General features: G+C 34.2%; 1 protein-coding gene across 4 annotated transcripts in view; it reads right to left on the reverse strand.

Annotated features, from left to right (window-relative positions):
* Nox4 (NADPH oxidase 4) overlaps positions 1–26,543 on the reverse strand; it is a 205,105-nt gene that overhangs the window by 27,811 nt on the left and 150,751 nt on the right. For all 4 annotated transcript variants that reach the window (XM_047517045.1, XM_047517047.1, XM_047517048.1 and 1 more), the window contains one exon: positions 9,797–9,878. In XM_047517045.1, coding sequence (XP_047373001.1) covers positions 9,797–9,878 — 82 coding nt within the window. The remainder of the gene's footprint in view (positions 1–9,796; positions 9,879–26,543) is intronic.

Raw genomic sequence — 26,543 nt, forward strand, 5'->3', positions numbered from 1 at the left:
GTGTACTCAATAAACATGCACTTTGTAATGATTTATGTGACACTATTTTTTCCACATTTTTATTGGTGCATTATAGTTACACATAATGATGGGATTTATTACTACGCATTTGTACATACACACAATATACAATATAAGAATATAATTTGGCCAATATCACTCCCCAGCTCTTCCCCTCCCCTTTCTTTTCCCACCCCCTGCTCCCTTTGCTCTACTGATCTCCCTTTGATATCAGGAGATCCACCTCCACCTCTCTTTTTCTTTTTCCTCTCTAGCTTCCACATATGAGAGAAAACATGACCCTTGACCTTCTGAGTTTGACTTATTTGACTAAAATGATGGTGTGTGACACTATTTTTGATTCAAAAATAAAAGTGACATCATATCCACCCTAAAGAAGTTTTTGCATCTCCATCTGAAAACCACATTAAGTGGGATGGAGGACAAAAAATTACCTTAATATATTGATCATCTTCTAAACGATAAAACCTTTAAAAACTTCAGTGGTAAAAATCGATGCGTTATTTGACCAACAAAAAATGAGAGGAATTATGAAAAACACCTCTTTTCTACTTGTCTGCTTTCCAACCAACACACCCTCCCCAGGTCCCACATAGCTATTCTCTGGTGTTTTGAAATAACTTTGGACAAGAAGATGAGAACTTGGAGTTCTGGCCATATACTAGGAGTGGGATCACAAACAAGTTACTTGTTTTTTTATGATGATTTCCTTCATCACAAAAGGGTCAAGGAGAAGTAGACACAGAAAAAGCCTGCTAAGAAACACAGAGGGAGGGTCACACAACTATCAAAATTTTTTTGTTAATGATACTAATGAGTGCCTACTGTGTATCATTAAAAAATCTGAGAGGCCCCATATGAACACAAGAAATGAACTAAGTTCAGAATGAGATAGGAACTTTCTGTAGTGTGGAATTTGGTTCTAGTGATCTTAGAGAATCAGCTGCTTTTTTTAAAAACAAAAATTATTAAGTACTAGTTGAGTACCATGGGATGTTTTGAACATGCATCTATTGTACGAAGTTTAAATTAGGAAAAATATATCCATCTCCTCAAAATATTTATCATTTCTTTATAGTGAAGACATTCAGAATAGTTTATTCTAACTTTTTGAAACACAATATATAACCAATAACTATACTCACTCTACCATGCAACAGCATATCACAAGTTCTATCTACCTGTAACTTAGTACTCCTTGGTCAACATTTCCTCATTCTTTTCTCTAGGCTACTCTCTCCAACCACTAGAAAACACCTTTCTACATTTCTGCACAAGGTAAGACAAATTTTTTATTTTTTTTGGAGGCAGGATGAGCATGAAATTATTAGCAGTTGACTACCTGTCAACCCCTGTTTTTTAAGGAAGTCAGAAAGAGAAACAAAAATGACTTAAGTCATTTTTACACATTTATCTTGACTAATGTGCAAAATACATAGTACTTTTAATTTATGAACAGTGAGTTTATCTCAGTCTTTAAAAAATTATTACTATTCTCGTGTTTGTGACAAAATTATAGAAATTAAAGGCAGCTATTCAGTCTTGCAGCACCATATTTAAGATGAGATCAACTTGCCATTTGAAATTTTCATTTGAAAGCTAATTAAGATATCCTTTAAAGGATTGTGGATCTATGAAAATTTTAAGAAAAGGAGAGATCCTTTTCCCCAGCCCACCAAAATATAAATTTTTAAAAAATTTTTAATGTTTTTCCCTTGAAAAGAGAATTCATTAATATTTTCTAAACTGATTAAATTGTTTATTGAGTGAGATTGAACTGACTGACCATTTGTATCAGACCTTCTCTCAAGAGAGAAATTCATTAGCTATAATGAATATAGTTAATTGAACTATATTAAAAAGATAAACACATAATCAATAGTTCTTAAAATCCTACATTTCAATGTTTGTTAGACTCCTCCCAACCACATTGATATCATAATAAATTAAAATATAATTTATTTGGATACCTGAGGAGAAACGTAATCACAATTTTAAGGGACTATTCTTATTTTTAAAAATAGATATTAATTATACCAGTATTTCCCAAAAGGAATTTCATAGAACAGTAATACAAGAGAGGAAAAGTATGTCATTGTTAAATCAATTTGGAAAATGTGTTAAACAGATATTTTTAAAATTTATTTATTTTAAAATATCTGTTATATAAAATTCCCAATTTGGGGGTAATAGTATAGTAATGTGCCCATTTGAAAAAAATAGGGGAGGAGTTTCCTATACTTTCTTACAAATGGTTGTGACCATGTTTAGGTTGTTTAGATTGAATAGAAATCTGGGGACAGGTTTCTGAGAACTTTCTTCAGACCAAGGTCAACTGCTCTTGTATGTACCTTTCATGTGTACTTGCTCCTCCTGCTTCTCCCACCTGGAAAGAGGACATACTGACAGAAGCTGAGAAGCTATCTTGTAGTCATTAACTGCAAACAGATATGCTGACCCTTTACCCACAATAGCCATTTTGGTACTTTTGTTACATGAGAAAAATCAAATCCCATCATTTCCAAGCTATGTTTCTGTTTTATGTAACCAAATGAAAATATACCTAATAAAGTTTTTACTATGGAGGTTAGCTATATCAAATATTCAAAAATATTAGATTCCATTATTAATAATAAACTGTTCTAATTTATGTACAGCTTCTTAATGTTCATATAAATATTTAATTTTTGGAAAATGATCTTTTATCAGATCAGCTTTTATTTCAGAGTTCTTTAATTAAAAAACAAATTAAAAAGTCTGAGACTCCAACTTCAGAAAACAAAAATAAGCTATAAACATAACAGACATTCTTCTTTGAACATGTAATTTTTTCCAGTTTCTGTACTGGTTATTCTGCATACTTCCTCACTCCTAATTCATAGAGTAACTTTTACAGGAAAATAAAATATCCATTTTATTGGAGTAGGAATTGAAACTCAAAATGTGAAGTAATTTTCTGGGGACCACAACTCTACTAAGAATAAGGATTGTTGCTTAATCCCTGGTGCATCTGTTTGCAAAGCTCATTTTCTTAATGATTAGATATTAATCAGTATAGCTATCAATTATTTTGGTTAGGGATATCAAGTAAAAAAAATTTTCAAAAGAGAGGGGTGTCTTGGGCTATCATCTAATAATTCTTTCTTCATCTAGTAAAAAGATGAGGTAATCAATTGTTCTCCAGAAGATGTTATTGCAGTTTAAAACATTCCAATCTCAGGAAATAATCATATAAGTGAAAACAAAAAATGGGAGTGTTTGATCACCTGAAAAGGTCTTCAAAATCATTCTGTCTTGTTCTAATGGCTCTCAAACTTTAGCGTTTATCAGAATTTCCCAGAGGGTTTTTAAAACATGCAGTGCTGGATCCTACTTCCAGACTTTCCAAGTGAGTATACCTAAAGTCTAAGGTTTGCATTTCTAATAATATCCCAGATGATGTTGCTGGAAGAGGTAAGTTGGTGCAAGGGGTAATCTCATATATACATAGGTTTTTGAAATCATGGTTTAACTCTAATAATATTTCTTTTGTCCAGAGCCAAAAATAATTTTGAAGTTATAAATCATTTTTTGTCAAAGGGACACTATTTCTATTCAATGGTATTAAAAAGGGAAATTCGAAATTTTTATTTTACTATTATTAAGTGCTGGAGATCTAACCCCAGGGATCACACATGCTAGGCAGGTACTCTACCACTGATCTATACACATCCTCAACTCAGGAATTTAGTACCTTGAACAAAGGAAGAAATTTCTTTCTCAACTGAAAATCTCTGACTCAAAAATATAACAAAACCCCAAAACAAACTAAAAATCCTCTAAAATTAAATAGTTCAACTGGATGTGAAAGATGTGTGACAGCTGATTATGCAGGAAGAGTCAGAACCAGAAAAGTAAATGACTCTCACAGCACTGATGGAGAATTGCACGTGCTGAACTTGTTCACTAGAAAGTACCTAACTCTCCAGCTTGCTCAGATTCTTCCACCACCAAATCCAGCTATGGCCTCAGTGTGGCCCATCTGGAACCAACTCCTCTGAGTCAGGAATGAGTTACTCTGTCATTCAGCAGTAACACACTCTTGTTGTTTGCTATTAGCCTCACACTAATAGAGCTTGACTTATCATAAATCTGAAGTAGAACCTTGACAACATTCAGCAGTGCTTCAGATTTTGTAGAATTGTTTGATAGTAGTTATCTTTCTTGCTCTCCAGTTCTGATTTGTGAGCAGCAGCGCAGGGGCTGTAACTCACTAGCTGTTGGGACCAGCTTCCTTCTGATATCCTACTTGACTAGTCTTGCAAGTATCAATTGCATTGGGAATCCTCATAATTACATTCTACACTGAGTCAGAATATTACCATTTTTAGTTCTCTTGCCAAGTAGGTATTGGAATATCACCTAATACAAAAACCTAAATTTAGGGATGAGAAGATGAGAGATTGTAATCTTTTAAAGCAGGATGATACCAAAATAATCTCTATATTTTGTGGAATATTATGAGTAACTTGCTGTGAATTCTATCAGAGCAGCTGCACCTCACATAGGCAGGTATACACTAGATAGGGCTCCTTTCTGACACTGTTAATCGTACCTCCTAACATCCTAAGACACCAATCTGACTTTCCATTTTACTATTATAACAGCATGCACCTTTTATTGCTTTCTACCTGAATAAAATTGCCAGTTAGAGAATGTACTGGCCCCCTGTGGTGCCTCGGGTTCCTCTCTGACTCTGTGATAAATCTATGATAATACAGATCTAATTATATTTCCCCTTTGCTTAAAATCCTTTCAGGGTTCTCTGTAAACTTCACAACAAAATCCAAACTTATTTTAAGTGGCGGCCCAGACCCCTTCATTGTGTGTGTGTGTGTGTGTGTGTGTGTGTGTGTGTGTATGTTATATGCACATACATGTGTGCACCCACACACACAATTATCTGGCACTTAGAGGCAATCCCTCAATGACCCATGTACTTCTATGGTCCCATATGCGCTTATGCTCTTGGTTTCATCTTTTAAAAACACCTTCATCATCTGGTCAATTTTACTTACGGAGAAAATTAAATATAAATTAGATGGAGAATTTCTGTTCTCTTCCAACAGAATTTAGTGCATTTCTCTACATATAGGTCTTAATACATTACTATAATTTATCAACTGAATTTCTGTTTTCCTCCTATTGGACTCTAAGTCCTTCAAAATCATATATTATGCCCTAACCACTTTTGTGTCCTCAGTACTTATGACCAGTTCGGGAACATAACTATTCAACCAATATTTGACAAGTGAATGAATGGAAGGATGCGTGAATGAATGTATGAGAGGCAACACAATAGAATTAAGTATGATTTAGGGGCAAACAGATCTAGGTTTAAGACCCAGTTGTACTATGTGACTTTGGGTAAGGTATTTACTTACTTAAATCTTAGACCACTCATCTGTAAAATTAGGAAAATAATTCTACCTAACTCATAGAGTGATGGCAAGAATTAAGTGAAATAATGCATATAAAGCACATAACACAATTCCTGGCATGTACAGTATTTAATACATATTATTGTTATTTTCTATTATTATGAACAAGAAAAACTTAGCTCAGTAACAAGCACCTTATGGGTATGTATACTTGGGACCAAATTAGAATAAATTATATTTTGTGCTTTTATAATTATGTCAAAATGAGTCCTATTGTCATGTGTAACTTAAAAAGTCAATAACTAAATAAAAAATATACACATATTTAACAAAATTACTGAAGATGGCATGAGGTTTCTAGAAGTAGAATTCAAAATTTTGTTAGGGAAGGAAAAGGAAGATAAGTTGGAGAACAGATGAAATTTGGAAAGGTCATTGGTGGCTGTGATATTACCCAACATCAACCAGTAGAAGCCATTTTTAAGGTGCCAATTGAAAATGAGATTGGGCTGGGGCATTGTTTTCATTGTAAACAAACCAAAGAACAGCTCTAAATTTTATAATAAATAATATTCCTCTCAAAAACAGTTCTGATATTAGGCAGCTTAAAAAATTTGATCATTACAAGAACAAAGTAGGAATGTCTTATTCCTGTATTTTCAGTGTTTTGTTTTTTTTTTAACATACTTTAATTAAATCTTCCAGAACTATTGTGTCATGTTTTGCTGGCTTAATTGCCAAAATGGTTGCATGTCATTTGTGGATAAAATTACAGCCAATGTCCTCAACCATTTTACAATTCCAAGCTGCATTTATAAGGATAAGAATATTTTATAACCATTTCTATTCTAAATAGATTATAAACCTAAATCTACTAAGAATGAGCAATAACACTGTTACTTTCTGATTTCTCTCCTCTAACGTATAAATCAACATGTATTTTGTATTAAGTATACATTCCTTTTTTTCTTCCACTCCTCCGTCTCTTTCTGACATTCATGCTCTGAGAATTTTCACGGAGCAATGTCTATACATCTTGATGAGAGAAGAATGTCCCAGGATTTGGAAATGGGTCAATGAGAGCTCATGAATGTAAAAACATGATAATGTACCTTATTATACTTTAGTACAATGTTCCTCGTAACCACTGCAGGTAAAACTTTTAAAACGTTTTTTCCTTAATGTTCCTTCCCTCCCTGTCTCTTTTTCTGCCCCAGTCTCAGTCTCTCTCTCTTTCTCTTTCTCTCTCTCTCTCTCTCTCTTTCTCTCTCTTACACACACACACACACACAGATACTTCAGTAACTTCACTTTTCTTCTTCTTTAACACTTTTCAACTAATAAAGGATATACTTTTCCACATTTCATTATTTGTTAAATGTCTCTTGATAACAAGATGCTATTATAGAGAAACTACATTATAGAGAGACTACTCAGAGATTCCACCCCAAATCCAAATTACCACAGCCTATATTCACCAGTGAGTTATTTGTCTATATTGACGGTTTACTCTATAAATTCTACTCCTGACATTACAGAACATGGGAAAACAAGCTGCTTAACCCATAGTTTAGTTTAAAATATATTTCTCTCTAATAGAATCTTTAATGAATCAGTAAAACAATCAGAAAAGTGAGGGGAACATCTCAATGTAAACAGGGATATTATGTCATGAAAGAAACAAATTCTAATTGTCTAAATTTTCAATTTTCCAGAAAATTCTGTCATTATTTTAAAAAATTCATTGACTTTCAGTATCTACAATAATAAATAAATCAGAGTATATATTAAAGAAAACATAATTTAGAAAATAAAGGCATTTAAAGCCACAGATAACTCAGGTCTTATTATTTTAATTATTTTTAAATCAGGTTTAGACATACACAAATCTCTGCCCATGCACACTTATCCCTTGACCTTTACCACAACTCTCCCCTCCTTTACACATCATCCCTTGCATGCCTAGACTCTCTGCTCCCTTGCTCTTCCCCGAACAATTCAAATACACCCTTGGTAAAGCACAGAGAGACAGAATTTTAATATCTTTTCTTTGTCTTATACCTTCTAAAATTCCATTGCTGAACTAGACATTGAATGGAAAGAGGAAAGTGCTTAATATTCTATAATTTAAGTAAACTATATTTGATCCAGAATCATTCATATAAATATCATGCAGATCCAGAAACTTTTAATTGACATGCTTTCAGATAGTTCAGAAAACCAAAGCTCATAAAAATGTTAAGTGGTCCTCAAAACAGTGCCTTGTGTTAGCATCTAGTGATAATTTAGCAATATCAAATAATAGTACCTCCCTATGTATTAACAAGAGAAGTCTGACAAAAGTATCTAGAGATAGAACTTCCTTCAAATCAATGGAAACCTATTTTTCCCAAGGTGCAAATCTAGTTAATACAATATATAAAATTTTTAATGAACAATGAATGACACTGGCAACTAAAGTGGAGAATTTGCTACATGTCAAGATTGGTCCTAAGTATTTTATATTTATTAATTCATTGATTATTCATAGTACCCATGAGTGTTAGATGTTTTCTTCAATATCATTCCTTACAGGTAGAAGTGAGACACAAAGGCACTAACTAGGTTGTCCCAGAACCAGCCCATTGCTTCAGTAATCTACCACAGAGTGTGATCTTTCTTGCCATGAGATAGTTTGTATGATATCAGTGAAGGATTTTGGTTCTTCTAATTCACACAGGCCAAAAGGAATATCTGTCCCCAAAGAGTATATACTGAAGAAGCATTGTTACATGATATCTCTATTAAAGATTAGCATGCAGCATAATTATTTGCCATGGACTGAATATATGTGTCTGCCTAAAATTCAGATGCTGAAGCCCTAATGTGATGGTATTTGACAATGGAAAATTTGGAAGATTAACAGGCCACTAGGGCAGAATTAGTGTGTGAGGATACCCTAAAGACAGCTGTCTGCAAACCAAAAAGAGTGCCCCCTCCAGCACCTGAATTCAGCACTATGAGCTTAGACTTTCTAGCCTCCAGAACAGTGAGAAATAAATGTTTAAGATACTCAGTCTATGGTGACTTGTTATAGAAACCCAAAGTGACTAATAGTTTATCAGAAAAATAATCTAAGAACAAGAAGGATACATGTGGGACACTACAGTTGAGGAAATGAAGGAAAACATCAGCAAATAGATTATAATCAGAGAAACCACTGTGACTTCCTCTTCAAACAAAGATGACAGGCAGTGAGCCTAGGAGGTAGAAAAGTAAGCATCATCACATCATTACTTTCTGCAAACAGAAGCCATGAGTAAAAATAACAATAGTCACACATGATTACTTCGGGTGCATCCATGCTCCCTGTCAACCTATACCTGAAGAACAATGTATGCATGCAAGGCTATAGAGGCATGTGCATGTCCCTGTGTGCTATGAGGGGACTGGAAGCTTACTGCAAAAGATTAAGCTTGGATTAATGTTTTAAAAGATGCACAAGCAAGACTTAGGATTCCATATTTACTTTTGTTACCAGAATTGTGTTATTAAAACTAAATAGTTGAGGGAAATCTCCCCCAGAAAACAAAGTTCAGTGAGTACTTAAATAAACTTCCTCTTTTTAACTTGGTGGCCTCCTTTAATATTTCATATATAAGTGTCATTAGCTTGTTGAACACTAGCTAGTAAAGAGAAGCAGAACTCACAGAAGGTGCTCCAAGATTCCACAGGAAGGATCAAAATTCCAGCATCCATCAGCCTCTAGGAAAGAGGATGTGTAATAAAAGGCCTGGCACTTCCTTATCCTTCAGGAGGATTAAGTCATATTCCTCCCACCAATAAGTACACTTTAAGTACATGAGAGAAGAAAAGATTTGTCTCAGATAAGAAGGGTCAGAAGATTTCACTCTCCGCAGTAATAAAGATGATCAAGAGGAATATGTAGAAATCATTAAAATCACATCTAACATGTAACTATTTTGAAAATCAATTGTTACAATATAAATTAATTCTCACATATAAGAGGCAGAAAATAAGAAAACAGATGTGGGATCACCCCAAAAATATCTGTACCCATTGATAGAACATCAAATAAAAAGGAAGCACACCCAGACACTGATGCAGAGAGCTTAATGCCTTACACTAGGCAGAAACTTTCCTGTCACAACTGGGTTGCACTTGGAAGCAGGCATCTCTCCTCTAAACCATTTATGAGGGGCTTAAGACACTACAGTGCAGAAGATGCCCTAGTCAGCTAAGTGAAATTACCCAGGATTTTTCAAAATACTAGAAAGTTTATGTTTTGTCTCTGCTTGCCCATATTTCTCCCAGTGCCCCTGATCTTCTCCATACCCAGCAAACTTCTTTCTTACTTGGGATAATTTCTAGATTGAATGAAGGGCACAATCTCAGAGTCTTGACTTGATGGAGGCAGTAGTAAATCTCGAAATCTTTCTGTCAAAAGAAAAATAAATATCAAGCTGTGAAAAAATAAAAGTCACAAAAATAATTTTAAAATAGGATTAGTTTCTATTGTTAAGCCATTTTGAACTTGAAATTTACCCATGATTTTATATAATACTAAAGTGTATGTTAATTTCTCATCAATCACTGTATATATAGTGATTAGATTGGTGCAGTCCCTGTCAATACAAAAATAGAAAATATTCATTATTATAGACTAATAAAAGCTTATAATTGAAAGATTATAGAAAACATATATAGTCAATAAACATGCCAAGAGATGCACAATCTCATTATTAATCTTGGCAATATGAATTAAAACCACACACCATTAGGCAGCATTCACATTACACAGCATTCAATTGTCAGAAATTAGTCTCATAAGACCAAGAGTTAGAATGTGGATTAAATAAGCTTTGAAACATTAATGGTAGGAGTGAAAATTGTAATTGTTTGGAAAAAAATTCAGCATTATCTTTTAAGTTTCACTTTATAAGTTTAACATTATAGCCCAATACTTACATTCCTAGGTATATACCCTGTACAAACTTTCACATGTATCTTTGGCAACAAATGAGAAAACATTCATAGCAGTACTATTCAAGATAACACAAATGGAAATGACTCAATTGCCCATTGACATGGGGATGGACAATTTGTGTTACTCATACAAAGGAATACAAACTGCAGTGAAACTGAGTGATTACAAGTAAAAACATAGTGAATCACATTAATATAATGTCAACTGGAAAAATCTCAAATATCATTTATACTTTTTTTTTCTTTTTCTTAAAATTTCACTATTAGATTGACATCGGGGACAAGGACAGATTTTTGAGTAACAAATTGGCAACCCAGAGGACACAAGAGTGGCTCCTGCTTGAGTTTTCTGGGGCATGAATGGCTCTCCAAGGAACGCTACTTCCATGCTGAGAATGCAAAGCGACTGGAGAACTTGTTGAGAGTCACCTGCTGGACAGTTCAGGAGATGGATGAGTTTGCCTTGGGGCAAACCAGAAGAGCTATTCTGGTAGGTAAAGGGAGGGACTGAGGGATGTCCCAGCAATTGCGAAAGCTCCTTTGGGAATTCCCCACTTCTCTTCCTGAATGGTACAGGTTGCTGCATCTCCATCCACTTTGAAAAATGGAAACAGAACACAGTAATGTGGTGACACCCTTGGCCATTTGGTAAGTCCTCTGGTGTGTACACTGACACTCTTGATTCCATACATCTGGTGCCTCTCCTTGAGAACATATGGTCCCTCTTTGTAGTGTCACCAGTGTAGGAGTCATGGTTAAATGGAAATCAAGAACCTCAGGATTTTTATTCCCTTCTGGTCTGTTCTTGGTTTTCATCTGTTGGCCTTAGATTTAGGAATTACTCTCTGGTTGTCTGTCTGTTTCTTTTTTATATCCATTACTGGCCCTTTAAGACAAGAGCAATGTTGTGTTTGATCCTATAGGCAGTCTGTTGGGAAAGATCTTGGCTTAACAGGCCACCTACAGGTATACACCTGTCTAAAAAAAGATGATGTTTTTCTGTAAGGATCTGTCCTTTGAATAGTTTACTGGATTACTATATAATCTCATGTTTAGAGTTGGTCTGTCAGAAGTTAAGTGGAAGATTCTGTATGTACCAGCATCTATGCAGTTGCACAATAAGGAGTCTGAACAGCCAAAAACTAAGTTGTGTGTGCAAAAAGGCACTGCTTCTGGTATGTAAGGATAGCAGTACACTAGAAGAAAGGGTTAAGAAGATTTAAATCCTTTCAACCCAGTGCTGGCACTCCCAATACTGTTTCTGAGACTGGCCCAAGGCAGCTGAAGATCATTTCTCTGTGGCTAAGGGACACCCACCTGGGCTGAAAAAAATACAAGAAAAGTTGCTGGGCTATAGAAAAATAGGCAAAGAGGACCTGGCCTCTGTCGCACCTTACAGCCCCTTTTGCCCATGGAATGTGGGGTGGGGGAGGTAGAGGCTTCTGACCCCAGAGGGTGTTAGTTTATGACCTGGTGATAAGAATGGTTCCCCCTTTTAAGATCTGACAGGACAACCCATTTGGTCAGGGTACATCGAACACTGGGGCAGAGCAATTCTTGTTATGACAGTATCCTATAAAAATAAATTCATGGGGAGACTGGTAGGATAAAAAACTGCACCCAGAAAAGAAAAAAAAGAAAAAAAGACGCAGAAACTAAAACCAACCCATATGTTCTTGGCAGCCTCTGCAAAGGGGTCTTCAAGGAAGACTAAAGGAAAGGATGGAAAGGGCCTCCTCCATTGAAAATCAATATGCTTACTGTAAGAAAAATCCCAAAAGGATCCTTGGGGTACAATTGGGAGAAGGGACCTCACTTAAAGTTGATGGCATTGTGATAATGATAAGGAAGAGAGGGAAGACTCAAAAATATCCTGTGCTCCAACCCTTTGAATGCAACCTGGGAAAAAAATGATTATTAAATCTCTCTCCCGGGATGAAACTCATTGTGTATACGAAATACACAGGTAACATTCATAAGGATTGTTTTATAATATGAATTTAAGAAAGGATCTGAAACTATAAAAGAGATATAAGAAAGTTATAGGTATGGAGATATATTTTAGTATAGAAAATTAGAAGATAAAAGAAACGTTTCTGTATGAGAAAGTATTTTATATTGTAAAGTAATATTTTTGTTCTGAAGTTCAGGATGGAAGAGAGGACAAAACTAAGGATGAAAAGAGTATGAGAATGTCAAAGTAAGTTGTAGATGGTTTGTGGAAGGTAAATCTCAAAAAGTTTGTGTATGTGATTAAACTGGTTATAATTAGCACAATCAGTTATTTGAGTTTTAATGTACTGATATGAAGCTAAGTCTGAAACATTGATTTGCTTTTATCAAGATAATTTTCTTGTGTCAGGTTTTATTACTTAGGGAAACTAAGTCTTAAAGGAATTATGATTTGTGTCTGTTTTAAAGTCTTTTAAATGATTGCTTTGTAAATGGTTAAATAAATAGCTGTTATTTGGGGTTTATTACAATATAGTTGACACCCTAAATATATGTGACTGGAGATGTGTATACATCTGAGAACACTTGTCTAAGTGTTATGTAAAGGTTTATAAAAATGAAAGTTTATGATTTATCAGCAAGGTAACAAATAAGTGTTTACTTTTATACATTGTGTCTGACATAGAAGGGCCACACTGCCATTTGAAAACCTGTCTTATATCTATTTGCTTTGACTAAGTCTGTTTCTGATCATTAACACTGTTTCCCAAGAGATCTAAGTCTATCCTTTGATTTTTGCTAGTATTGCTGACCCATGAAGATCTGTGATTATTGTTACTATACTATGAATTCTAAATTTTACTTTAAAAGTTAAACTTTGTTAATATAAGGACATCTGTGTAATTGTGCTGCTAATCATTACTGACTTCTTTGTATATTAGATGTATTCATGTTCTTCAAGTATCCAAGCCTTCTAGAATGTAAAGCTTAGGAGAATACTTTACCAATTCTGTGTACTCTCAATTAAAATTATCTATAGCAATAGTATCCTTCAGATTTATACAGAAATAGCAAGTTTGGTTGGTATTTATTTATGTCACTTAAAGTTTTGTAACTGGATAAAGGTAGCCTGTTGTCAAAAAGTTATATAGAAAATTTTTTGTGTTAACTCTTTACACTGAGATTGGAGTTTAAATGTTTTTTTGGAAGGTAATAAGGAGAGTCTGATTTATAAAGGTTGACAGTGTAGAACATGAAAACATTTTGCCACTTTTTTCACAAAAAGGAAGTTAAGAACTCTCTTAACCTTTCTGTTTGACTCATGTTTCATATGTGATGTATTCAGTTAACTGATATTCAGATACACTCAGGAAACAATACATCAGAATGTTGTAGAATGATATTTTTTAAAAACAGGCAAAGGTCAGCTTCAGAAATAAAACAATTTAAGATTTGTCAAGAGGCCAGCCTCACTTGAGTTAAGACTCTGCCTCTCATCCTTCTCCATGCTAGAATGGTTCCAAAATATTAAGCTTTTTTAAAGTTGTGTTCAAAAGATAGGTATTTTGTTGTTGTTGTTGTTTTAAAGATTACTATGATCTCAAAATAATCAGGTGATATAACACAAACCTTGAGTAAAGGTTTGGACAAATTATAAAAGGTATTTAGATTTGTTAAAGAGTTGTTTTTGTTTTAAGAATTTGGCCTTTAATTCATTTAATTGTTTTTATGTGATGCTGAGGACCAAACCCAGTGCCTCACCTTTGCTAGTCAAGTGCTCTACCACTGAACTACAACTCCAATCTTGTAAAAGAGTTTTAAAAGGAAGTAAAATATATGTAATTAAGTTGATAGATATATGGATCTTAGTAGACACTAAACACACACCACAGATACTTCAGTGTTCACTTTGTATTTTCCTTGTAAAACTTTATAACTCTTGCCTATTAGTGTTTTGTACAAGTACTACTTCTAACAAAACCTGAATTAATTTAAGACAATAAGTTATCACCTACAAGACAGATAGGATATAATGCTGACTTCCAGTCTAATACTGACCCCCAATTAAATGAATGGAGTAAATAAATTATAGATGTTGAAGGTGTAACCTGTTACTCCCACTTTATGACTGGTAAAATTGGTCTGCTGGATGTTCAAAACCAAAAACTTGGAGACCAAAGTCAAGGAAGTAAAAGGGCCAAGGAAAAAGCAGCCAATACTTTGGCCCTTGCCCTCTAAGGTCAACCAGGACCCAGAAAATGAGAGAACCCCTCTAAGGGCCTTGCAACTCTGGTGCAGATCAAGGGGATAGAGAGGACCCTAGAGAACAGGAAGCCAACAAGTACACCTTCTGCAAAGAGGAGGGTCATTGGAAAGGATATTGTCAATGATGCTTCAAAAGGAGATCCACATGAGCAACAAGACCCTGACTCCTCCTGGCAGACGGCAGAACTGGTAGAGGAAGGCAAAAGGAGCAAGAGGCTTCTCACAGGTTCCCGAGAGAAATCTCAGATGACCCTCAGAGTAGATAAGAACAAGGTCAATTTTGACTAACTTGGTCTTGAATACCTGGCAGGAAAATATGATCAAAGCACAGTCAAACATGGACCTATGAACTGTCTTGATGCTAAAACCCTTCAACTTTCCATGCCCGACCTGATGGAGAATAAGGACTTCAGGTCACTTACTCCATTTTACCCTCTCTCAGCAGGAAGCAGTTTGGAGATGTCTTCACCCATTTTTCCATAAAATGGGAATGTAGAAATTGACAGTGGGGAAACACAACAGTGGTCCACTTTACGCCCTTGTTGCTCTGCAACTACAACTTATTTTTAAAATGGACATGCTTCTTTCTCTTATTTTCTGCCTCCTCCTCCTCACTAATCTCTCCTCCTCAAAAAAGATTACCTTCTTCCCCATTTTAGGCAGTTATCTGTCCTTGAGAACACACTCCCAGCAGGAATGAAGTAATTCAAACTTGGAGATGGTACCAGAAATTCTAAAAAATAACTATCTCCCAAATTAACAAGTGAATTTCAACTTCAAACAGAAAACACCTGAAATGTAGCCTTTGACTTACTTCTTTAAAAGCTCTATTTCCCCTATATAGGCAGAATCACAGCCTTTGGAAAAGGAGTCCCCTGTGTTTCTCCTTTGCTAATAAAGCAATAAAACTTCTTTTTCCTTTTTCTCAAAAAAAAAAATTATATCGAGTTAAAACAACTAAGAAATGTATTATTTAGGTATGCTGTATATGAAACAAAGTAAATGATTAAAAACATAATGATGCACATAATTCAGGCTAGTGTTTGCCTTTTATGAGGGGTAGAGGAAGAAAATAGAAGAGAAGCAAAAAGGTAGGTGTAAATAATTGTTGATGTTTCATAGGTATTAATTAGACATGAATAAATTAGGACTAAAGGAGTCAAATAATGAGAGTAGACCATGTATCAAGTTTGGACAAAGAAAATTAAATGTATATAAAGCTCATAATGAAGGAGGTAAGGGGGAATGAAGAAAGGAAAGGAAAAACAAAGGGTATGGAGGGAGGAAGAATCTTCAATGCTGCCCTGGAAATACTTACACTGCATAGATTAGTCTCTATATTCTAATATTGATCCCACATTTTAGGACCAGGTATTCATTACCTCTAGAGTCATTCTTACAGGACCGTTTCCTGGATCCCTCCTTTACTCTTTCTTTCTTCCTGCCGAATTTGGAATCAGGGCTCTTTTTCTGCACTCCTGGTCTATACTTAGTCTTAGGATTTCATCAATGTATAAATTTGTCTATATACTGCTCTCCCTTCTAGTAGATGGACATTGTACCAGAAAATTATTTGAAGTGTATTCAAATGCTAGATAAATATTTGTTGAAGGAAAATTTCCAATGTCCATCGACAGAGAAAACTGTCCAGGTAACTCTTCATGACTCTTAGAAGAGACCAACTGGTTGTGTGTCAACCAGAAAAATAAATGCCCTGTGCTTTAGCCTTGATGGTCAAACTGAGGTGGAGTGCAAAGCCAAAGCTCCCACTTGCAATAAATTCATCACTAACTAAAAGTGAACAACTTCCAACAAATACTAAAAATTTATACACAATGATAACTGCTATTTTCCAGTTAGTGAGTCGATAGTTGTATGTTAACTATTTGTCAGCATATTGGTTACAAAACATCACTGAGAAACAGAACATACATTCTATCTTCATATTTGTTCAAACATTAAATGAGAGTAATTAACTGGCTTCCACTCTGATTTTTGTTTTTGCTACTCTGATAGTTGTACAATATACTTGGGGAAGAACTAATGAGATCCAAGAAACAGAGGTGGTTGTACCCTGAAGTCTAGAAATCCAAAACCAGTTATCATTTCTTCTTTATTTATACTCACTTTTTAATTTGGCTTCATATTTTTAAAATAAAATTGCTATGAACTGATATACTGCTACTTTAATCTATAAATTAATATTTATTGGTGACTCATAAATTCTGATGATATATGGCCCTTGCTTTTCACTACTTCTTAATTTATGAGACATCCACTAAATGAGTTATTTGCAGTATTTACCCTTTTACATCTTTCCACATTTAGTCTTTTTCTAAAATAGTTGTGAAGAGTAAAATGAAAACCCAAGAGCAAACAAGTACTTCACATATCAAATAAGAAACTGTTTAGTCAAATGGGTATATTGAATATAATATATATTCTCAGGAGTTAAAAGTAGAAACCAAGATTTACTGAACAGATTCCCAATCCTATTAAAAAGCAAACAAATATCAAAATTATTAATTCATATAATCATACCATAAAAAATCATTTCCCCCAGCAGTAGGTTTGTCTCTTTTTACATAATATTTGAGAATATTTGTTTGTACTTGGAGGAAAAAGTTCTCTGGATATAAAATTATATTATTAAGATTAAAAACATATACACAACTAACACACTTAGCAAAAACAGCTATCTACAAAAAAAGATCACTTACATAGCATGTCAAGCTGCGAGGAAATCTATAACTATGATTAGTAATGAAATATCTTTTAGTCTGAATATAATAAATGTGAAAAACACAGTGAACATGAACTGAAGCCCTCAAATAGTTATCATGACTGTCAAAAGAAACACATATACACAAATTGAAAATTTATGTAGTACCTTGAAATTAGATCCTTTTTCAAATTTTTATTTTTATTATTGTATTCATAAATTTCTAAATGTGAACAGTTTTATCCCATGAAATCATATTGATTGTTCACTTAAGAGAATAAATATTAATGATAAAAATTACTCTTAGATAATTTATTTATTTTGCATATCTTAGTTCTCCTTTGGTTTCTCAAATTTCTGCATATCAATTATTTAATTAATATCCCATTCTTCATCTGATTCTGGGGAAAAGACCAAAAGAATTTGATTTTTCTTTTATTAAGAAATTATAAAATGCAACTTCTTTTCTTGCAGCAAAATGTTAAACCATCTGCTTTTTCAGCAGGCCCAAATGACTTCTTAAGTATCTAATGCTAGAGTTCAGTCCTTTCACAGGGCTTCTTGGAACAATTTCATTAAATCCACTGAAAAGAACCAGAGGATTTTCTGCAATGTGATATTGTGATAGACTGACTAATGATGTGATAAAATGTCTGAACATGATTTTATACCAGTAGAGGATATTTCTTAAGTAACACAAGCTTTTGTAGACTTTTACCCATTCTTCCTTTCATTCAATCAACAAAAAGATTTTGAGGTTGCCAGACCACAATACACAGTTACATTAATTTGCATTCTCTGGACTGTCAGTTGTGAGACAATATACTTAACTCTTTAAAAACAAAGATGAAAAATATACTTTTTCCAATTCTAATTTGAACTTTGGATACATATACTGTGACCCAGTTTAATCTCCCCCATTATGGAAAATGACCAATCTCTAATTATTGAATATACCAAATGAAATAATAATTTACATAACAACAAATAGTATGCAAACATACTCTTGTTATGAGAATAAAATTAAAACTAATCTTGCAACAAAATATTTTTAATAGGGAAAAAAAGAATAATTTAAGGGGGAAAAAGTCACAGTAATAAGTACTATTCCAGCACTGTGTCTCACACATAATAATCCCAGTGACTTGGGAGGCTGAGGCAGGATGATCGCAAGTTTGAGGCCAGCCTTAGCAATTTAGGAAGACACTGTCTCAAAGTGAAAAATAAAATGACTGGGGATGAAATTCATGGTAGAGCACCCCTGAGTTCAATCACCAAAACATTAAATAATTCAATTAATACATATATTTTACATCTAAAGACTAGATCATAATGACCTTGTTATTTTCATTAGTAACAAACTAAAAAGGACCTGTGTTTTGGAGAGATGCCATCAGGCAAGTTATGGCAACTTCAAATCATTGTTTTCTTGCAGGTGATTCTCCTTCCTTAACTTCCTCTTCATTGTGTCCAATATAAAAATAAATATTTCAACTGCTGTTGAACATTACACTATCATGGATAAGGAGAGAAAATCAAACATCTTAAAGGGTGAACATATGTCCCTCAAACAAGTGAAAGAACTCCCTTATGTTTTTCTTAATAGGTAAACAATTTTCTCCTCTTGCTCTTAATACATTACTCTCCATTTGCCAGTTTAAATTTTTTCAAAATGAACTGAAATGAAGTCCTTAAGCAAGTCCATTAAACAGACCCATTAAAGACTTAACATTAGTTTTTAAAAATAGCTACTATGTGATATGTCGTAGCAAAAGTTATGCTACAAGAAAAGAGACATTACTCCTGCCCAGAAAACTAAATTGTAAAATTATTCTATCATAATATTTATATTATTTTCATTTATTTTGTAATGAAGGCTGAGGATTATTTTATAATACAGGAGTATTATAAGTGAGTCTACATGGATGGTAAAGGGACAAATTTTTACTCATAACTTGCAGCACTTAAAAGCAACTGATTATTATAGAATAGATGATTGATAAAAGAGATCTTAAGTTTTATCTCACATGCACATGCACACATACACACACACTTTTAATTCCAAGAAGTGGTGGACATATTGATTAGTTTGATTGTGGCAATCATTTCACAATGCATATACACAACAAACATTGCATTGTATACCATGAATATATACAGCTTCTATTTGCCATTTCTAGCTAAATACAGAAGAAAAACAAGAATTTCTTTTGGAAAAGAAAAAAAGAATAGCCCCTGAACTTGTCAGAAAGCCTGAGTCCTTGGCCTACTCTGACCTCTATTCCTAATTTCTTTTCTCCAGTGATACTATGTCAGATGAGTTCAGGGATCTTTTGACCTTGAGTTGCTTCAAGAACATATGCTTGGGGAAATGAGAATGTTGTGGCCAAAGTCTCTGAAAGGGAGTGAGGTCATGAGTCTTTGCCTAGGACAATATTCATCTCAGAATTTTATTTTCTAAAATTTAATAATAAGAAAAAAATAAGCTAGGGGTGTTGCGTTTGAAATAGAAAAGTATTCCCCAAAGTTCCCTCAGTGAAGGACTGGTTGCCAAGCTGTGAAAAGGACAGGCAGGCAGCATGCAGCCTTCAGCCATCAGCTCTGTCTGGGTCTGCCTCAGGTGCAAATGTAATCACTTTCACCAAACAGCTCACAGCCAGTGAATGATCAAGACAGGGATAATTTAGTCCTTTGCAGGCAACTTGAAAGAGTAATATTTGCTCTAGAGCTTCCACCAGCTTAGCTGGGCTTGACCAACCCTCTATGGTGGCTTAACTCTGCCTCTTCATTCACCTTCCTCTCACAGATGCTGATTCCTAAAAAGCATTACACAGTCACAAACTCCTCAGTATCAGTTTCTCACTGGGGAACACAATTATACAGAAAATGGGGTTGTTAGACCTCCACTTTGTCCTGAGAGTTTCTGCCATGTTCTTGGAGACAACTGTGTGAGGCACATATGTATGTGATTAAGTAGAACAAAGGTCAGTAGTAAACCACTTCCCTTTTTCCAGTCTTTTCCAGATGTTTTGTAAATAGCACCTCTGTTGCATGTGCAGGTGCTCATTATTAAAATAAAATACTCTCAGATACAGGTATCCCATGACAAGTAGCCCCATCTGACATGGTCTGAGGTAGGCAAAATAGACAAGTGTGCAGTAGGCCACATGGTCAACTAGCTAGATGTGGCATGTCCCATGCTGCAGACCATGAGATGTACAAAGCCATCAAGACTTCAGGTCCTGGGGTCAGTGGAAAATGTATAAAGTTATAATTTATGTTGATGTGTAAAATGTTTAGGAAATAGAAGTTATATAGCCTGCCCTGAGGTACAAAGTGTAGCTGGAACACTCATATAGATTTATTATAAGGTAACAAATAATTTCAATAGCAATATGCTATAAACAAATTTTAATAAACCTATTCATTGTTTCTTTTTCTGGTTTCAAGAAAGTGAATGATGAATGTGTTATTTGAACAAAATGTTTGTCAATATTTGCCATCCTGGAAGATTTTACACTCTTGGTTTCACTAACTTGATTTCACTGAACATATAAAAACATACAAACCTAAAATGATGCATATTTTATGAGAACTATGTTCAATAAGAGCAACTGAACACACAGAGAGAGTGTGATAGGTGACAAATGGCATGGACAAAAATAGTTACTAGTGTACAGTGAATACATGAGGATCCAAATGGCCTCATCCCTGTGAATAATGTTCAGTTGAAGATTTGACATTTATCCAAAATGATAAAACAATTCTGATTTTATAGTATTGCTCAAAAAACCCACAATTAATACATTGGACAATGAGTAGGAGTGGGGAGAGAAAACGTTCCAAGTGTCCATAAACATTAACACGCCCCATGGTTCTCCTCCTGCTGATTGTCTATCTCAGCATTCTCAATTAGAAGGCAGTTCCCTACTTTTTTTTTATCTTGTACTTCTATACCTCCCTGCCCTCAACTATTTGTTCCTTAAAAATAATAAAATTCCCTCCCAGTGAAAAATTTTCTCACTTTTCTATCTCATCACTTTTCTTCCCATTCCAGCAAGTACACAATCAACATCCCCAATCACAGACGACAAAGACATTCTTCACTTTGGAAGCTGAGTTGGGCCCAAGAAACTAAGTTGCCCATGTTTTGGTGAGTGAGGCAGGAGCTGAAGGTTACAATTTAACAACATTTATACAAATATGAAAGAATGAGGGTCGAATATGACAGTTAAAGAATAATGACACAAAGAGGTAAAGTTAAGAAGAGCAGTAAAACGGAAGAGAGCGTGGAATTCTTTTTCATCTAAAAGTACAAAATGTCAACAGTGAATAAAGAGAAAACATTATATAAAAGGGAGGAATAGGAGATTGCATAAATTAGAGAGTTCTGACTGTGGTTGAGTATGCTTATTTCAATAGTGAATTCTGGAATAGACCAAATAACTCAGATTCATAATGACCCTGAGTTCAGCCAAAATTCCATTAGTTTTCTTTAAGCCCCTATTTTTACCAGCCAACTATAGCAACATTTTGTTTTCTAAGGAAATAATGTAGACTTAGAGACAATGTTCAGTTTTCATAAAACTGCATATTTCTCCAATGCACAGCTGATCGGCTAAATGGTTGTAGGTGACTTTGGGAAAGGCTGAGAGAAGAGTCTATGCTTTAATTTTTCACATATATAGGGTTTTTTTCTCAAGAGGACTTTTAGTAGAGGTCTCAGAATCTATGAACTGGTTCAAGTTTGGGAATTGGAAAAAGTACTGAAACTCCTGAGGTGATTCAGGGGATGACTCTTTTTTACCAATTCTAGGGTTTTACTTCATTTATGTACAGTAAGTAAGACTTACTAGGTTGTCCATTTACCTGAGTCTTCAGGACACCATGACCAGTTACTAAAACCAAAATTATCCACATACAATCCATTCTGATTGCTCTTCCAGTAATGCTACCTGTCAGGGTAACCATGCCCACTTGACTCCATCAGTTAGTGCTGTGTCTTTGACATTGCTTCTTGGGGACCCCGTCATCTCTATTGATTTCAAGTAGCCTGCTTCAGTGACAACTTCTCTCACTATCATTCTCAGACTGAAAAGAGTCACCATCTTCTTTCGAGGATTCTGGAATATGTATCACCAATGTATTTCTCAAAGCCTTTGTGAAAGGAATCATAGGAATTTTGGTCGGGGGTTGATAAGCAGTCATACATAGTAAATTTTCTCCAACATTCCCATCTCTCTAAAGGGTTGGGTAACTTCATCTACAATATATAAGAAATCTAAAATCTGTAGCCTATGTATCAGTCAAGAATGAATATAACAGGGCTGGGGAGATAGCTCAGCTGGTAGAGTGCTTGCCTCACAAACACAATCCCCAGTACTGCAAAAGAATGAATATAACAGGGATTAAAGGTTAAAGGGGAAAAGACATTAACCTATTTTATTTATCAATATATTTCTTGAACTTGTAATTTTATATCTTCTTTGAAATTTTAATTTTTAGTACTTAATTAAATATAGTAATTTTTTTTTAAAGTGAATATAGCACATAGATGTGTCCAGTGCCACCTGTAAACAATGTTCAGGGTGGTCATTCATACGTTTAGCTATACTCACACTATAACTTTTAGAGCACTGTCTACTCTTCTACACCACACCAAGACAGGCACACATACATGTACACATGCACACACACATGCACATGCTATTTGAAAGAGATGGTACAAATCAATTTTTCAGCAACAGTTTGGAAATATTATTTAAGTATATATGCTTAAATGTGCACATCTAAAAATTATTTTTTCAGAAATGTTTGTTGATCATGTACTAAAAATCAGTGGGTTAGGTCAAGTGGAGGAGAAACATTTTATCAAAATGTATAGACACTGTAAATAAATAAGTGCTAAATTAATAATACTTTGATAGTCCAAAAGACCAGAACATGCAGATAATAAAAAGCAAAAGAAGTATCTAGGTGTATCTAGTACTTGCTAGGTGTAATCCTAGTAATTTGGGAGGCTGAGGCAGGAGGACTGCAAGTTTTAGGCCAATATGAGCAACTTAGTGAAACTGTCTTTCGAAATATAAAATAAAAAGGACAGGGGATTTGACTCAGTGTTAAAGCATTCCTGGGTTCAATTTCCAGTATCCCACTCCACAAAAAGCAAAAGAAGAACAAGCAGGGAGATTATATAAGAAAAGTAAAAACAGCAAAAAAGGAAGTCCTTTTGATCCAAGATGCTGAATGAGGTGAATATTTTTGCTATTATTTTTGCCTTTTCCCTTATATTAATAAAAATCAGTAATCTCTATTGAAACAGAATTTAGAATTAGGAGTAAGATTGATACTTTGGGCAGTAAAGAACTGTGTCAATTACATTATATTTTATTCATTTTTCATTTGTCCTCATTTAACAAAGTTTTAGAGAGTAGCCATTATTTTTCATGTACTATAAATAAAACAAATTCTTATCAAGGTAGCTCTGCTTTTCAAAAAGAAATGCCAAAACAACAAAAGAATTGCAATGCCATTACAGCTACTTGAAAAAGGATTTAAAAATGTAATTACAAAATTACTTAAAGAGGAAAAGAAGAGCCTTGCTCCTAGGGAATCAAAAATCAGTAGTTTGTCAAAATTTGATGTTTTATTTGCTTTAGAAAAAGAAATATGCTCATTAATCTTAGAAAAACAAATTACTTCAAACAATGAGAATTAAAGGGTAGACAGAGTACATCCATACCACTGGAAAGATATAAAGCATAAATTTCATTTTCAGAAAAGTTTGTTTAAATCAAATTAATGTCCCTTATTGCCATGGTAACCAAGAATTGCATAACAATAGTTGCTGTTTAAAATATTGCTTTGAAAGCAACTTCAAAGGCCTTCAAATTAATACTACTTTAGATAAAACAAGAAATCTAGTTACAGAGCAAAAATGTTTTCTTATTAAAGATATGGTCATGTTTCTGTGACTGAATTCAGACAGAAGCAATTTGAGAAGAAAGAGCAATTAGTGGAATGTTTTCCTTTATAAAACTGCCCCCAATATTAAGGCCAATGTAAAAGTAATAAAAAATTTGAATCTTATTCTGTGTTATTCTGTCTTATTCTTTCCTTATGTAAGGAAAAATAAGAAAAATCCATGTATGCAATTATCAGAAGACAAGAACATTGAGCACCATATATGTTCAAACTAGAGCTAATAAATGAATAAGAACACTAATAGGATATAGAAAAATAAGTAACATAAATCCTGTATGTGGCATATGTCCTTCATGATATTCCTGTGAGATTTCCTCACCTAGACCAAAAGATGTCTATTTTCACTACTGTTTTTTATGGCATTAAGTTAGCCACATCCTAGTAAAACTTCTCTGTAAAGCAATAATAAGCTGAGAAATGAGGAAGTAAATCCCTCCATTCTGTGTGCTGTAGGTAATAAAACTAAAACTCAGAAAACTATCTGCCAGTCCCAAGTTCATATGACTAGCAAGAAGCAAAGTGACTAAGTAAACAAAAACAAAAACAAAAATAAAACAAAACTCACAGTTCAGTGTTTATTCCACTGCCTCATTCTCTGGAAAGAAAACACTCCCTTTTCTCTGCCCACTCCCTTTACTTTCTTCATGCCTAAGGATTACATAATAAGAGAAAAGCACAGCATGGTCAAATGCAATATGCATGCCTCAACACCTGGTACTTTTAAAAACTGTAAGGTTTGAAGGTAGAAAATGCCCCATTACACAAAGGAAAATTATTTAATGGATCCTTATGTTTTCAAGGGAAGCAGAGTGATAAAAGTCTATTCCTCTGGCACTCATTATTCAGCTCTCCACTTGTTAAACATACTATTTTAAAAATCAAAAGCAACTTTTGAAAAGAACTACAAACAGACTTCTTGGCCTCTGACTACATCAATGAATCAATGTCTATAACCTGCTTTCTTATAAAATATAAACTCTCTTTTATTACCATGAAGGCTAAGCCATGACAAAAATTGACAGGGGCTAAAAAACAGAGGTTCAAAGAAAGTAAAAGGAAACAGAGGCATTTTGGGATAAACACATTATTGCTACTAAGCTTTCCAAAACACAATATACCTTTTAAGGAAAATGCTATATTTTCATTCATCACAGTAAATGCATTTCTTTAACAATGCTGGCATTCAACCAAAGAAATACCTCAAAATGATCAAGGCTCAGCTTGATACTAATTCAGTTTTCACTTTCTGCACAAACTCTGAATACCATATTCAAAAAGGAATAGGCAATTTTATCCAAAACCCCAAAAATGCAGGTTTTCTTTTCTGTTTTTATGAAGTTCTAACCTAAAACCCTGGACAAACAAAATTAATGCATATGTGTTTATATATATATATATATATTTTTTTTTTTTTCTTTGAAATCTATCAAACCCAACCATGCCAATAGTCTCTGTTCTTAAATAGAACACGTCCTGGACAAAAATCAGGACTATGAAATGTGTGAATCAGGAAAAAGCAACAAGCAAATACATGAATCCTCTTCCATTGTTAGGTTGTTTTATTGGACAAAACTGGGTTTTCCTTGATTCCTCTGACTTACTTTTGCAAATGCTTTCCCACTGCCAGGACCTCTTGTTCTTAACCAATCCCTGTCCAAGATTTAAGAGTCAATTGAACCCAAATCTCCATTCCTTGAAAAGTAGTTCATAAAATTATTCCAAACAGTTGTGATCTCTATTTTCATTGAACATTTACTGAGTTCTCAGTTAAATAGGGAGACATTATAGCATAAAAAGTTTAAGCACTGAAGCAGAAGTTCTTCATCTGCCATAGAATGTCCTGGCTTAGTGTTCAATGATCTTTCCATTCTTCTAAGAAAAAGAAAAGAGTTCCTATGTATCTCTGCAGCCTCATCTCCTAATTCCTCCCACTATGAACTCTCTGCATTTGACTGTTTTAACGTAGCATTGGTTCCTAACCAACATCATGTCTTTATCATTTCTTTGCCTACAGTATCCATCTGTTCTTGCATGATGTCTACTTTTTCCTTTAAAACTCTTTGATATTATTTGGTTTTTAAAAAATTCTTAGTGTGATAATTCTAACATCACTGCCATATCTAGCACTAATTTCAATCTTTTGTTTCTTCAAACTGTGTTTTTACCATTTATAAGCCTCATAATTTTTGGTC

Source organism: Sciurus carolinensis, chromosome 11 (assembly GCF_902686445.1).
Source record: "Sciurus carolinensis chromosome 11, mSciCar1.2, whole genome shotgun sequence".
In the NCBI taxonomy this organism is placed as follows: domain Eukaryota; kingdom Metazoa; phylum Chordata; class Mammalia; order Rodentia; family Sciuridae; genus Sciurus; species Sciurus carolinensis.